This window comes from Augochlora pura, chromosome 6 (assembly GCF_028453695.1).
Source record: "Augochlora pura isolate Apur16 chromosome 6, APUR_v2.2.1, whole genome shotgun sequence".
NCBI classification, from domain to species: Eukaryota; Metazoa; Arthropoda; class Insecta; order Hymenoptera; family Halictidae; genus Augochlora; species Augochlora pura.
In genome coordinates, this window is record NC_135777.1 from 7514344 (window position 1) to 7530718 (window position 16375).

Consider the following 16375-nt stretch of genomic DNA (forward strand, 5'->3'; position numbering starts at 1 on the left):
AAGCTCTATCATTCGAACGGAACGCGATGTCCTCTGTAAATCGCATCATCGTGTCCTATTTCATACCAAGTAACACGACAGACTAAAATTTTAAGGAAAAGAAATATTCAGAGGATTTGTCGTACTACTTTAACAAAGGAATCTGTATTATTGAACACTTTCGATACGAGCTTCGCTTCTAAAAACAAAAATTCCCACGTTTCATGGTTCTAGTTGATTCAACGAACAATATACTTATTCACGTAATACGTGCATTCGGAGAATTTCGAAAATTCTAAAACTGTATAGTGCATTGAACAAGTTAAGGGACTGTTCTGTTGTAAATCACATTTTTCTTTAACTTCCTTCGTTATATTTTTGGCCGAGAAATTATAACATTTTCTGCAGTGAAATTCTGTAATGTTCATTTGTAAGTGTTTACGTTTGAAAATTTGCCTGTCCCAAGAAAATGAAAACCGATAAATGTTCTCAAACAGTTAAATTAATAAAAAAAAACTGTTGCTTGGTATTCATTATTCTGATCATTTCGTTTTCTTGAGATGACAAGTCATGTCAGATTTTTCTCACAATTTGTGAACTAGAACAAAAGAAAAATGTCGATAATTAAAAAAATGGCAACAATTTGAAATCTGTTTATCGATATATTCTATTGACTTTTTAATATTGGGAGAATTAAAGAATGTAAGAAATAAAAACAAATTTAAGTATTTAATATACTTTTTCTAGTATTTTTAACTCTAGATTCTGAGAAAATATAAAAAATTGTTTTTTTATCAAAAATTCACGTTAGAATATCCCCTGAAACAATGCTAGGCGATATGGAAATATGAAACGAACAACTATAAATAAATGAAACTTTTTAGATATTCAGAACTGATGTTTAAATTGCAGATCTTTATGCAAACTAAGAATTGTCTTCATTGATTTAAAGAATCAGAAGTCATATCAAAATTTTGTTCTTCCTTTCAAGAGTCCGATTAGATAAATGGAGCACATCGATACTCTTAAATTCTTTTAGTATTTTCTATGGTTTATATTACACTTTTATCGTAATTACATTTTTTATCGTAATTGCATAAAATCCGTAGTCTATTTACGATAATTGAATAAAAAATATTAGAAACGTTTAGTTTGCCAGTGAATCGATTGAAAAATATTATGTAGAATGTTCATTACCAATTTGTAAAGCAAAGTATCACATTATCAAAATCAACGAAGACCATTTAGTTGAGGTAGTATCTAATCATTACTCAAATGTCTGTCGAGTGACTCAGTTCTATTAATAATCCTGTCATCTATTTCTTGCCCACTATTTTCTACGGAGCGTGTTTAGGAAACAGGAAACCGTAAGTGGGAAGTGAAAAGTAAATGATGACAGTGTCAAAATTTCATTCGAGCCAGATTAAGTTGCGAATATCAACTAATTTTATTAAACTTTACTTATACATTGCTATGTTATATTATATTTTATATATACTGTTTGTAATACATTAAATAAAATTCAAATGTTACGAGTATCAATCATAAAAAAAACACGCATCAAACCAATAATTTTTTATTCTATAAACATTAAACAATTCTGTTACTTATTTATATCACCTGTACTGTAGAATTGGGCAATAATCGATTATTTTCACAATTAATAATCATGGTAATCATAGTTAGTAATCAACTAATCGTTTCTAGAATAAATTAGTAATAAAAAGTCTTCCGTTGAATCATGAAATACTTGCAAATTTTCTAAAATTTATTCAGAATTATTATTGACCACTACGTTAGGTATAATCATTTGATCATTAATCGAATTACTTTTTTGGCCAACTCTGTTCTACTGCCAATTAATTCCATTGTTTAATCATTTCAGTGCCAGTATTTTGAGAATAAGTAGGTCGTGTGAAGAATTTTGTATGGTGCAACCCCTATCCGACCATGAAAGTGCATAAAGATAGCTTAACCCGCTAATTCCTGATCTCCTAAAGTTTCTGTAACTCCCGACAATCACTAGCCTGCCGATACCACAGAACGACTTTCCTTTTCACCACTTAACACAGTTAATTGTACCGAACAAGATGTTGCATCACACAGCTTTCTGCAACAAAAACCTTTATCCTACACACGCTTGCGCCGACGCAAGTAACCAAGATACTAATTTACAATTTTACCTGTTCAGATATAGAGTGTCTCATCAACTTCCGTAATTCTAAATGTAATATCTATTTCATTTTTAGTAACAAATTAAATTGAAATCTGTTTGGTTATAGAAAAATACGTAGTGACAATTTTCGTAGGTGAAAGCCTAAACGAGATCTAAACTGTTGTTTTTAAATGGAACTTAACCCTTAACTGATAGATTTTTGCATAACTAAATCGTATATTGAGATCATGGATAGATCAAAAACAAATGGTGAAGAAAAGATTTGTTATTTGAATATTTGATTCTTAGTTAATGCGTGCAATGCTAAAGACGTGGAAAATTAGATTTTTATTAATCTATTACATGTATATGTATATACATAGTTATATACGTAGCTGCATATTATATAACTATGTACTATCACCTATAATCTATTACGTTCCTATAATAGATTAATATAAAAATAATATGCATAATATTTAGGTATGTATTATAATGTATTTTATTTCTCAAAGTGAAATAAAAATACAAGGTTGGGATCACTCCTAATTCTCTTTACGAGTTAAGGGCTAAATGTTAAGAAGAAATCAAAATTTTCGATGAAACGTTTCTTGTGGTTAATATTCACTTACTGCAATGTAGAGACGGAGATGAGATTGGTGAGACACGTTCTATGTACAGACGAGATTAGTGGGACACATTCTATATACTCTCATCCACGTGCTCCACTGACAAAGACACCGCCGTCATTGTATTCGCGGCAGAACGCATCGGCAGTTTATTGCATGAGAGACTGCGTGCGCGTTGACCGCCATTTTGTCTACCAGTTACCTCGTCCACGTTTCCGCTTGTAAAATTGCAATCGAGACGCAATGCGCTCGGAAGTCGAGCAACATGAAGCCTCGTATCCCAATTTCGTTGCCCCCGGCGATGGAAATTGAACGAAAGGAAACGGAGTTAATTGAACGCTCGTCAAATCGGTCCCCAAGATGGCTGTCGCTCTACTTCCGGGCGCACTCCAATCACGCGATGCGAGCGCCTGTTTCTTTCTGTTTGAAGAAAGGTTTTTTGCTATCTATCTCGAAAGCGACGAATTGATTTCGCTTTGTAGCGATTGCAACCAGCCTGCCAGGGTACAGGGTCTACGAGCTGTTGGGCGTCGTAGGTTTGCTCGAGGGTGGATAAAAAAGGGAGCGGGGTTTTGAAGGAACGAAACAGAATGTGTTAATACGCATGCCGAACAATGTGTACTTGGCGGACGAAACACGGCGACTTTGTAAAATCCCATATACCGACCTAATCACACTTTCTTCCTTGTTTCAATCGAAAACGCTTTTAGCCTTGGACACGTGTTCTCTGCAACAACAATTTTTCGCGAGCACCTAAAATCGTGGCTTTAAATTAAACGTTTAAGGGCATGGTTAAATATAAAATAAATGGACACAATAAGAATCACGACCTTGTCTTGTTTCAATGGTTCTACCGTTTCGATACTTTCGTCATAATTTCTCTCATAAATTCAGTTGATCGTCGAATGTTTGATACATTTAAGAAAATCATGCGTGCTTACGAGAAGTAACATAAGTAACAGTTCTATTTTCTTATAGATGCCACCCAACATCTAAATAACAACAACGCTATTGTATACAACAGAAAAAAGTGACTCGTATAAGCACAAACAATTCGTACAACTACACTTTCGTTCGATCTCCCAATTTTAACAAGCTAATTTCGTATCCCAACTTGCCTACTGAACAGAGATCTAAATGTAAAGAATGATAAAATTTCGGCCAAAGACAGAATGAACAGATAATTTTCAGGCTATCATTAGCAAACGTATGGACTGCCTTAAGCACTTTAATAACATTTGGAGAGACGGTAACCGAAATCGCGCTTAACGAACAACACTATTCCTAAATCACATCCCGAGCCGGGTCGCTGTACACGTATCTTCCGCCAGGTATACAAACTTGTAAATGAGTCGAGCGACGTCGGGCAGACAGCCATTAAACGACGAGATACCCCTTGGTGCGAATCTCTGTGCGTCCTATACGATTCTATGGCAGTTTTCAGCGACTCTGAGATCATCGAAGGCCTACAGTCTCGCGAAAAATGCTCTAGAATGTTATAGTAGTCCGCATTGTGCTCCCTGCTTTCCTTAGTTTTCTTTTTTCTTTTTCGACGTCGTTAAAAGGTGGCGTCTGGTGGTCCATATCGAAGGTTTCCGTTGGTTTTCAAGCACGGTCGCGTTTTGTCGTCGACCCGAGGCCAAGCTCCATCGTTGGACACCATCGAGTTTCTCCGCTGAATTCTTTGATCGCAATAATCCTGCGTTCTCTATCGTACCTCGCCGTTCGAGCTGTCACAAGCTTCTTTACGTACGCAGAGTTGTTGCTTGCTTCCTGTATATTTTTACATTGTTTCGTACTTTGTAAAATCGGAACAAAGATAAAAAAAAAGAAAAATATAAAACGAAAAGATGTCTTTCGTACGCTTCTGTTCCTGTTTTGACGGTGAAGTATTTGTGTATTTTGGTGTATAACGTTTTTGTTTCTTGGTATTATAGTTGTTGAAAGCTTCCGTGCAATGAGAGCTTCTGGTATTTACTCTGTTGTGGTAGCCGTTGTTGCTTAGGCCAGCATCAGCCGAACGATAGTCGTTCCCGTTCGAACGATCGAACAACTCAAGGCTCGTATGGAGTGAGTATCGTCCAGATTTATCGTCAGAAGCCAGTGCTCGTTCCCACAGGATCCGTTTTCTTTGGAATTCAAACAGTGACCACATCGTCCATGAAAACCAGCATTCTTCGCTGAGACAAGTTCTTCGTTTCGATCTCGGAATTCCGTATCGATCATTACTCTGTATTCTTGACGGAAGCAAATCGCTTTCCACCCACACGCCAGTTTCAGTCCATGGTCTTGATTGATTGCCACATGAGATAGTGTAATAGCACGAGGACTAGGGCGATGTCTCGCCCGTCTTTCCGACAGGTCGTTAGAGGGGGAGAGAGAGAGAGAGAGAGAGAGAGAGAGAGAGAGAGAGAGAGAGACTGATTGATAGATAGTTAGATAGATAGAAAGAGTGAGTTGATGTCGTTGATATAATGTTAGACGAGAATCGCCGGTGACGGCGGTTCCACCACGAGCGATGACTCCGACTTTGACCGGTTGACCCGTCGCTTTTCCAGGTGATAGCAGTGATATCAATACTCTTTATTGTGCTTTCGACGATCGCACTAACTCTCAACACCATTCCTAGTATGCAAGTGAATGATGAGAAGGGGAACATTCAAGACAATCCGCATTTCGCCATCGTGGAGGCCGTGTGCATCACATGGTTCACCCTCGAATACGTGCTTAGGTTTAGTGCCTCGCCGGACAAGTGGAAATTCTTCAAAGGCGGTCTAAACGTGATCGATCTGCTGGCGATACTGCCGTATTATGTATCCCTATGCCTGGTCGAGACGAACAAGAACGCGACCGACCAGTTCCAGGACGTGCGCAGGGTAGTGCAAATCTTTCGTATAATGCGGATCCTGAGGATTCTGAAACTGGCCCGCCACTCGACCGGGCTGCAGAGCCTCGGCTTCACGCTACGTAACTCGTACAAGGAGCTGGGCCTGCTGATGCTCTTCCTGGCGATGGGCGTCCTCATATTCTCGAGCCTCGCCTACTTCGCCGAGAAGGAGGAGCCCGGGACCAAATTCGTAAGCATTCCAGAGACGTTCTGGTGGGCGGGCATCACGATGACTACCGTCGGATACGGCGACATCTACCCCACGACCCCGCTCGGCAAGGTGATCGGCAGTGTGTGTTGTATATGTGGTGTCCTGGTAATCGCGTTGCCCATTCCCATTATCGTAAACAACTTCGCTGAGTTCTACAAGAATCAGATGAGACGCGAGAAGGCCCTCAAAAGGCGGGAGGCGCTCGAGAGGGCCAAACGGGAGGGCAGCATCGTGTCCTTTCATCACATCAATCTGAGGGACGCCTTCGCGAAGAGCATGGACCTGATTGACGTCATCGTCGACACTGGTAAGCGACGGACCACAAGGCAGGACGATAACAACCATAACAGTCGTTTCGATTCCCGAACACTCGCGTGCCACCTTAGACGACTAACGCGTTGTCATTCGGGAATACACGGCTGCGACTCAAACTTACACTTTGCGAATCGATCGGGTCTGTCTTTTACGTATCCATCTGTCGTATACAGCAGGTCTGGGTAACACCGGCATGGCGGGAATTGCGGAGTAGTGGCAGAAAAAGTCTTACGCGGCTCGCAAGCCAGTTGCCCAGCCCTGATATACAGAATGTTCGCGTAATTTATCGGCTCGACGTTCTTCTCGTAAACGGTTTGTACAATTTTCTCTCCGTAGCGTCGCGCCGCTAAGAACATGGTGACACGCCCATCGGTAGTGGGGACGCGTTTGGACTCCGGCCTCCTAGGTCGGTGACTTGCTGCTAGCTTGTCGCTGCCTCATGGTTGGTGTGCCATGAGGGGAGACTGCATCGTCGAAACATAAAGTTACGGCGGGAAAACTGTATACTGTATGGCTTGTTTTGTTTATCTGAAATACTTTTTTTCTTCTTCCTTTCTTCCGGCATGACGTCACATGGAGTCACTAATTTGTACCGTAGTACTGGAGAATAGGTAGTTATTTGTCATTTGATTCGACTTGTAAGACAAATTGTTTAGGAAATCTAATAGGTTGTTAGATGATGTAGACTCTTGCTGTAGAATTTTCTCACTAAATATTTTTTTTTACAAATCGAGGCAGACAAAAAAGAATTATCTGTTCTCGAAAATACGGTACAATACTATTGACTTCATATGGCGTATGCCAGCAATCCAAAAGGTTAATCGCTAACCACCGTTAAACAACATTATAACGTTTCCAGACTTTGTTTCTCTAATTTTGTCTACAAACGTGTAAGATATTGTAAATGTTCCGAGTCCAGTTGCAAATTATGCCTTCCAAATGTCTTAGAATTTATTATTTTTATAGTATGATTACTTTGCTTATACAAAGTAAGCGAATATGTTTTTTTTTTAACGCTACAAGTTGGTCAGATTTGTAAATAATCATGGTTTGACGTCTTTTAAAGATCGATAGTTAATTGTATGCGGTAATTGGTACGATAAACTGGTTCGGGTTACTTTTGCATTTCTTCCACGCGTTTCACCATTCACGAAAAGAAAGTCGGCTAACAATTACGTGAGCATCGTGTATACCTTGAACTTCTTTAAGATTTTTAAGTTTAACGTTTCTTCTTCGTGCTATGCAGTGTGAAACAATTGCTAACGACCATTGAAACATACCCTGGGCAAATATTCAATCAATTGGTACGATCGAGAATGAAATTGAAGTTATGAAATGCATGCGTCAGTAACAGAAATTTAGAAATTTCAGAAAATAGGTTACCGACATAATATTTTATCGCTCAAGATAATTGTATTACCAAAGTGTACAACATTGCTCGTTATTCGTTTTCCTCGGTTATTAAAAATGTTTCGAATGGCTGCGCGATTTGGGACACACTGTACGCGCAGTACGTGACACGGGTTTGGTTCCAGTGACTCCTTTCTTCTCTCTTTCTCAGCACAGGCTTCTAGCCGAATAACTGAAGCGTTTTCAAAGTATGTTTTTCTTTGGTACTTTGATAGTTTCGTTATTTGGTATAAACGTGCTGAATGGAAGAGAGCCCAATGAGTCAGATTCTGTGTCACATACTGTACCTTACGGTTTTCATTATACGGGAATTTCCTTCTTCAACTGGAATTCTGTCTCTATACCGGGTGGTTCGCATAAACTGATATGAGTCATTTCTCTAGTAAAGAAAAGGTGCATGCGTGATACCACTGAAAATATAAAAATTGAGACACCTGAACGAATAACAAGGAAATACCTAATAAAAATAAGGAGAGTCGTTCCGGTTTTTCTTTGGCTGATTTCAATGAAATATTCAAAACTTTATATCGTGTATAATATTGATAATATGGAATCTTAATGTAAACTGAATCCGTATAATATCAGATGGAAACTCGAAATTTATGATAATTAGAATTCCATTGACGAACGAAGTATCCGTGAATCGTTCACCGACATTTTCTAATCATGTATTTCCATTCATAAATTGACTAACACCTGTGTCTGAGCAATTTCTGGAAGGGAAAGGAAAAGAAATCTTATAATTTTCATCGTGATGAAGGTTAACAATTTATCAACCCTGACGCAAGAGTGATAAATTTATCAGTTCTGGCGCAGGGGCAAGGTAGTACGTGGGGCCGCGCACACAAACACAGTCTCACTCTCTCTAATCGACTTTCTCATTAATGCAACCGCAACTGCACATATTCATGAGTACATACACGAGTCCCAGTGAAAAACAGCATTGAAACGATCGGTGCGCAACTGAGTCGTTAGCATCACCTTAACTTGTCGTTTCACCGGGTATGTGGGAAAGTTCTGCAATTTTTGCTATTCGTTTTTCATCGACGCGACGCATTTTTTTTCTTCCGGTTCAATCGATCACTTCTTCCTCTCTGAGAATATTGACAAATGTGAACCAATATTTCTGATATAAATAAATTAAAGTTTGTCACCTTTCTGTATTTTAAAAATGACTGACTACACAGTTTTAGGAGTTATATTTTTGTTATTTGAATATCCTGCAGAAATTGGAGTGTCGATAGTTTAGGAGCCCCGTATTAAGACCGCATGATGTACGGTCATTTCATAATTCTAGTTATTATTGGAAGCTTATATGGTGCGGATGTATATTTTCAAGACTCGATTGGTTCGATCGAAATTTCATGAACGATCTTTGACATTCACGAGCGGTTACCGTATTCCTTTCGAATGTGTTACACAAACTTTTGGGAGCCAGCCAACTGGTTACTCGCGAAGTATACAGTATTGCAAGTGTACTCTGTCAATGAACGGGAATTAATTGTCGAATAGCGGCTAAGTAATCGAATAAGAACTAAAACCGACAGTTACCACAAATCGTTTCGAATCTTGCTGACAAAGAAACATCTTTTAGAAATCGATATCTCTATCTCCAAAATTATTCACTACAACAGTCACTATTTAAGGAGTATTCTAATGTAAATTGCGTTTTCGTTCAGATTTTTTTTGTAACGTTTTATGAAGAAACTACAACACCTCTTACATTCAAATTATAATGTTTATTTACACCTATTTCTATAACATTTAACAATTTTTAGACTCCAGAATGTTAAAATCAGTGGATGTACTATCAAACACAGTTAAATTTGAAATAGGTCCGCCCTTGATACCCACAATTGCGGCCATTTTGCTTATTTGAAGTGAAAGAAATATACAAGATTCTTAATTGTATGTGCTTAGCTGTAGCTTGTACTGGAACGAAAGAAAATAGATAATTGGAAAAAAAGGTTGCACTTTGTAATTTGATTATCGATTTTTCCTATTGATTTTTCAATATTGGAGGTTTAAAAACTTGGTTTTGTTTCTAGTACGGGTTATAAGTATAAGTACACCTAAATTTTAACGGCAATCGGTTAGGTAGTTATTGAAATATCATGGGCACGGTTTTGGAAAACCTAGTAATGAGAAAAACGAATTTAAAATTTGATGTGCCAATGATCACATTGTTAAATATTATATTTACAGTTAACAAATAATTAGCCGGTTTTTCGTTGGGTCCTTCAACCAGCTGTAATTTTTTGTATTCTGAGGATTCAGACATAAGGTTTTGTAGACATATTTTTGTACCTATAAGGTAGTGAAATCAGTTACTGTGAGGTGTCCATCAATTACCTATGCCTCTGGGTTGTTTTCGGCCATAATTTACATTATATTTATCGAATAAGACATATTGAATTTTGTTATTGTTTCATTTTGGTTTCTTTCCATGAAAAAATTTAATACGTCTTATTCGATAAGCATAAAGTTAATTATACCTGAAATTATCTAAAGACACGGGTCAATTTAAGAAAAGAGTAAGTTTTTGCAATAATTCACGATAGAGAAGCCCCTTAAACGCCACGCGTAGGCACAATATGGAACAGTGAAGCTGGTAACTGTGGGGTGATCAATTGCTGCACTTTTAGTTTGCTTTGGAGCATAATTAACTTTATATTTCTCGAATAAGATATATTAAATTTCTTTATTTGAAAATAAAGATAATAAAAGAATAAAATATTTAATATGTCTTTCTTGATATCAAGTTCACTATACTTGAAAACAAACCAAGGGTACAGTAATTGGTCACCCTATAGCAACCGGCTCCACTACTGTATCGCGAAAACTTGCGAAACATCCGCATACCCAATTTTCACTTAGGAGTAACTTGCCACGGTGTTTTCCCAAGCAATCTAACTGATACGGCGAGGAACATTGTATTTTTTATGTAGCTACCGCATAGCCAAGTCCCGACTTATTTTCATTCTCAGTGTACCCGTTGCAAGCTCTCGATGGACATTTGCCGCTCGTTGTTAGCTGAACTCGAGGTGGAACTATTCCGTGACCAGTCGCAAATACATATATAATTTGTATAAACCGCCAAATCTTGACAAGCACCGTACTTTCTAAAAATCGTTTCTCACCTGTAGATTCGACGAGCTGCTTCACGAAAGGTATTAAAGTAAAATCGCGATCACGGGGACGGAATTGTCGAGGCGCGTCTGTTTCGCGTGAATCCGCAAGGATATCGATCCTGCGGCAACGTTCGAAAACGAAAGCAGGGCTTTCCCACAGACCCGACACTTTGTGTGCTTTTCACCATATCGCAAAATCCCGGTGATCACGCTCATCGCTGCAGTTACACCATCCGTATGTGCCCAGTGTTCGTGTGATCTGGATCCATTCGTTCACTGAATCGTAATCCCGCTGAATCCTGCGTCAAGGTTGATGAATTGGTGGCGTAACGAACGAACAGAACGAAAAAGAAAAAAACAAAAGACACGAAACAGATGAAAAGACAATAATAACCTAGAAAGAATAAAAAAAAAAGAAACAGAACAGAACGAAAAAAATGTTCGAAAACGAGGATAAAGAAAACGAAAAAGAAAGCAAAATGAAGAAAGAAGCGAAAAAACACAATGGATACCGAGCCTGTTTTCAGGTCACGATATGTCCGGCGTGGATGGTAACAGCAAGGAGGGGGAATCCGTGTACGGACGCAGCCCTGCCCAGACCAGGTCAGGCTGTTATCCTAGCTATGAGCATTACGGTCCCTCGTGGCGTCGTTGCGGTGTCTCGTTTCTCCCGCTGCTTCCTCAGTCCACCGAACGAAAGAACGATAGAACGACCTACCACGCCGGACATAGTACTCTCTAACAACTATCAGGACTAACGATCTGTAGTATCCCGCGCGGAAACCGATGCAGGATCCGTACGGCCTCCATGCGTAGAACCTGACCGGCACACTTACCCCGAGATTAAACAACAATTCCGTTCTGTGCCAAGGTTTCACCCGAGAAAACTAATTTCCACCCCGGAGAGCCGACTCAGCTCACGATATGCAGGGTGTTCGACCCCTCGCCTTACAATAATACTTCATGATCATTGCTACTTAATCGAGCGAACTATGCTCTATGTTCGACAATGAATTTTATAGAGTGATTGAGCAATTTAACTACTGAACTAATTGAAACGATTGGTTTCTGAACTTACTTTTCACGTTTTATGATATTATAAAGACATTTTTAGGTTCTTTATTCAGCAATATAGAATAACAGAAATCGCGTGAAATTTAAGTAAATTTCAGTGTTATAAACTTTTCCATTGTTATAAAACAATATACTGAGTGGCTCATACGAAGCGTTCTAACCAAAATATCTGCTCCAGAAATAATGTTGCAAAAAATGTTTTACGTAGAGTTTGACTAGTGTAAAAAAACGAATTCGATGCTAAAAGTAGTGTCTTTTCACGGCCATTTTTCCAAAGATTTTAATGTCATTCTATTCTTAGACAAGCAAAGGAGAGAAATACACGACGAGCAAATCGTATTAAATCATTTACAAGTTGAACGAACTTTGAACTCGATTATCACGAAAACGGAGCACCGGATGAAAAAATGTTATACCAAAATATTTTCATCTTTTTTTATGTAGGATCACCCCCTGCCCGGTTATACTACGATATCCGGGACACCCTGTATATATTTATATTTTTGTATTTGTCTCTTGATACAAATGCAATTCCATATAAAATATTTTATGTAACACCACTATTGAAGAAGATATTTAGTGGTGCACCCTGTATATTAGACACGTTTAGATTTTGGTGGTGTCAGTGTTAAAGAGTTCCCTACACTTTTATATTTGTTCGGTAAAGGAGTGGTTTCGATCCTTTGAGTGTGATCTTTTTGCCATGCCATTTCTTTTGGGATTACAGCGTTTTATTTTAGTAATTAAATATTGACGAGCGAAAACAATCTATGAACAATCCTAACTTTTTAATTTACCTTAAATAAATCAATTTAATTTTGTGGAAATTTTAGGCGTTGATATTCGTTGCCTAACGTGTTAAAAGGTTTTGTTTAGAAATCTGTAATACAAGTCAGAGTTGTCAAAGAATGGCAAGGAATTAAATTCCTCAAACTCTTATAGGTTTATTTAACTTTACAAGTATAGGGCTACAAATACAATACATTATGGATGAATACGAATAGTGCATGATGCTTAATTTTAATACCACATCAACTTTTAATATCTCAGGCTTGATGACTAAAAATATATAATAATTATTCATATTAGGCGAAAGGGTATGATAAACAATAAATTTCGACATAATTACCATTTATAGTTTAACACATTGTAGATCATCTTCTATAAAATGGTCAGCATGTTCAATCATGCTTAGCACATTATTGTTAGGTCATGCAGAAGAGACGTGTCAAAAAGAGAAAGTACAATAATTACAGTATGCAATGAAATTCGTGGAAAAATTTCCCAAAATTGTGTTAATAGTATGTTGAATCTTGTTATCTAACATCTTACTGTACTTTTATAATTGTATTAATATTTTTGTAATGAACGTTTTTTGCTGTGATGCAACAGTTGTGCAACATAAAAAAATCATAATCTTTATTATTCTCCTTCACACATCTGTCTAAGAGTGTAATACAATAAATAATTATTATTAATACAATAAATATCAGGTTTCATTATTAACAGGTTTACGGTTAGTTGGACACCTAGCTCTAGTAGAGAATTAATTAATTAAGGTGCCTCTAGATTGCATAATTCGAATGGCCAGATAACATAAATTCAGTATTAAATAAAAATAATTGTTTATAGAAACTCGTTAAAGCGTAACAAATTTGGTATTATAAATATTGTTTTGAACAATGATGTAACAATTTTTGGTTGTTTTCCAGAGTTTCTATGCGAGTGGAAACAGTTTGATTTAAAAACATTTAGCTGCATAATATATTTATTTATTGAAAATGAATTCATTTCGAAGTATTCTATAATTTTTGTATAAATCAAAAGTACGACATTTAAAATGTCAAATTATCAAAAATAACGAAGTTGAATATTATCTGAGGCAATGCGACGAAGCTTGAAATATTAAGTTCAAATATAATTTTTACGAAACTCAAATTTGCGTAATGTTAATCAAAAATCGAGTTTAGAAAAACCTCGTATTACTTATTATTAGTTTTTTCAGGTACTACATCAACACTATAAAAATATTATGTTATATTTACAACAGTGTTTTTAACAATATAAATTTGATATCCATTTCAGCTTTTGAAAGGGTTCTAAAAACGATTCACTTTATCAAACGTTACGAAGAATTGAAATTTCTGGTTGTTATTTTTTTTTGAAATACAATCCTTTTATCGGTTTCCACATCAATTCCATAACCATTATTTTTTTTAGTATTATATCGGTTCTGAAACGGTACGAAGTTTTATTTTTCTATCGCTTTTTTCGTATCTGATATCTTTGCAGCTGCAGATTTCTCTATATACTGGGTAATTCACTTAAATTGAACATCGAAGTTATTTCCGTTACCACGAAAAATAGGAATCATTTACCAAGGTCATCGTAATGATTTTTTCAAAGTCAACGACTTTGTTTTTTCATAATAATGTTTATTTTTTACACTGTGGTGTAGTTGCTTGCGTCGGGGTGAGTTCAATGACCTAATACCACGACCATATCATAACCTCAACAGTTAAAAAATGAGTTGAATCTAAAGAATGCAGGAACCGTGTACTTTACCTTTTTTATTGCAAATGCTCAGAGTGTTAAGCGCGTTTCTGTACTCTTCAAATTTGAACTCATTTTTTAATTGTCAAGATCGTTCCACAGTCACGGTATTATTGGCCATTGATACGTATTGGTGCGAGCAGTAATATCAGATCTTAAAAGTAAACTTTGATATAGCAAAAATGTCACCTATCTTGAAAAAATTATTAAACCGACCTTGGTAAGACCTATTCTTTGTTGCCATCAGATGCATGCTTTGCAACTATTTAAATACTGATTTTCATTTCTTCTACCTTTCGTAATAACGACAATAATTTAGATGTTCAATTTAAGTGAATCACCCTGTACGTGACTACTTTTTACAAAATTATTATTGAAAGAGAAATATTTTCACATATGATGTTGTAAGAAAGCATTGAAGTAAAGAAAACGTCTACTGTCAATTACAAAAGTCTCTGTATACCTTAACAATGGAATAATTTTTTAATAGTGGACCAACCGACTTTTTTCAAGAATAATTTCATGTAAATCAACTAGTAATAAATTCAGTTTCATTTTACGCTATACATATTTGACTGAAAAGATGAAATCCAATAAAATTACATTATGATTTATATTTATAAATAAATATAAAATAAATAGTGATTTATTGATATGCATTCAAATTCATCAAATATTTTTTCGTAGTTTTTGTACTTATTTTATTCGTTCGTTCAATTTACTGATATTGTTCACAAGCAGTGACAGTTCAAAGTTAACCTTAAATTAGAAAATACACAAAATTCGAATCTAACAACTAAAGTATAACATTACGAAACCTACATTGGAAACCATAATCGAAATATTGGCGTCTAGAAAATGATTGTTTGAAACGAAGGTTCTTCATAATTATTTTAATCGAATTATTTTCGAAGTCGTTTGGAGCTTTATTCTTTTCTCTGTGCAGTTGAAGGATTATGGTCGGTGTAACATGTTATGGACATGAGGACTTAAACAACAATCAGATTAACATAATTACATGTTGTGAAAGAAATGATTAAACAAATGTAGAGAGAAAGAATGTTTTCTTATAGTTAAATAAGTTATTTATGCATTCACTGGAGGAATGAAAAATCATCCGATTAACAAGTTAAATTTATTAAATATCACAGAAACTGTTGCACCGTCATGTGATAGTTAAAGTACAATCAATTGTGACTTGAATTGTATATTACGTTGAAATTTGGTTATGTCAGGAGAATATTGAAAATAGAGAAATTTGTCGATCAAACTAATGGTAATTTATTTTTTACTGCGATTAAAAATAATAACAGTCATATTTACCCAATGTATGGCGTGAATAAAAAAGGCGAGGGGTTTAAAAAAGGGATAGAACAAGTTGTTCAAGTGTTCCTTTAATTTTGACATTTTGACTGATTGCGATATTAAAACCGAGATCGTTGGTGTTCTCTTTTGGAAGACAATTCTTCTTGATCTTTTTCGAATTTGACTTTACCTTTTTTGACGTATTATTTACTATCGTTCATTGATTGTTTATTTCCAGATAATTATTTTAATTATTTCAGATAATTAGTATATACATTATATTATAATTCGTGGATATGGATTACAATATACATATAACATAATATAATTTATATTATAATTTATAATTGAAACAATGTGACATATTTCTGAAGAACAAACGATTCAAAGAGGATCGACTGACGTTACCAAGCGACTGGATATTGAATAAAATCTTTCACTGTAACTTTTGTCACGGCGAATGTTTTTATTTCGTAAATTATTAACTGACTTAATCCAAATCTGCGTAATCTATACCAACGTTCTCGATTGATTCATTACCGATCTTACAAAAACTTAGTCCGTCCCGTGACACTCGGACGACACTTGCAAACTTTCGCGGATTATAGCTACATGTTTCCTTGTTACGAGAAGAATAAGAAATGCTTGGTTTTGGTATAGCGTTAGAAATATTTATTGCATTACACTTAAATTGATATGTTTACATGATGATGGTAGCATACGTCT

At 36.2% G+C, this 16375-nt stretch overlaps 1 protein-coding gene across 1 annotated transcript in view; it reads left to right on the forward strand.

The window, feature by feature from the left end:
• Positions 1-16375, forward strand: part of Shab (Shaker cognate b) — a 145129-nt gene that overhangs the window by 31572 nt on the left and 97182 nt on the right. Inside the window, exon 3 of the mRNA XM_078184436.1 lies at positions 5322-6168. Within this exon, the coding sequence (XP_078040562.1) occupies positions 5322-6168 (847 nt within the window). The remainder of the gene's footprint in view (positions 1-5321; positions 6169-16375) is intronic.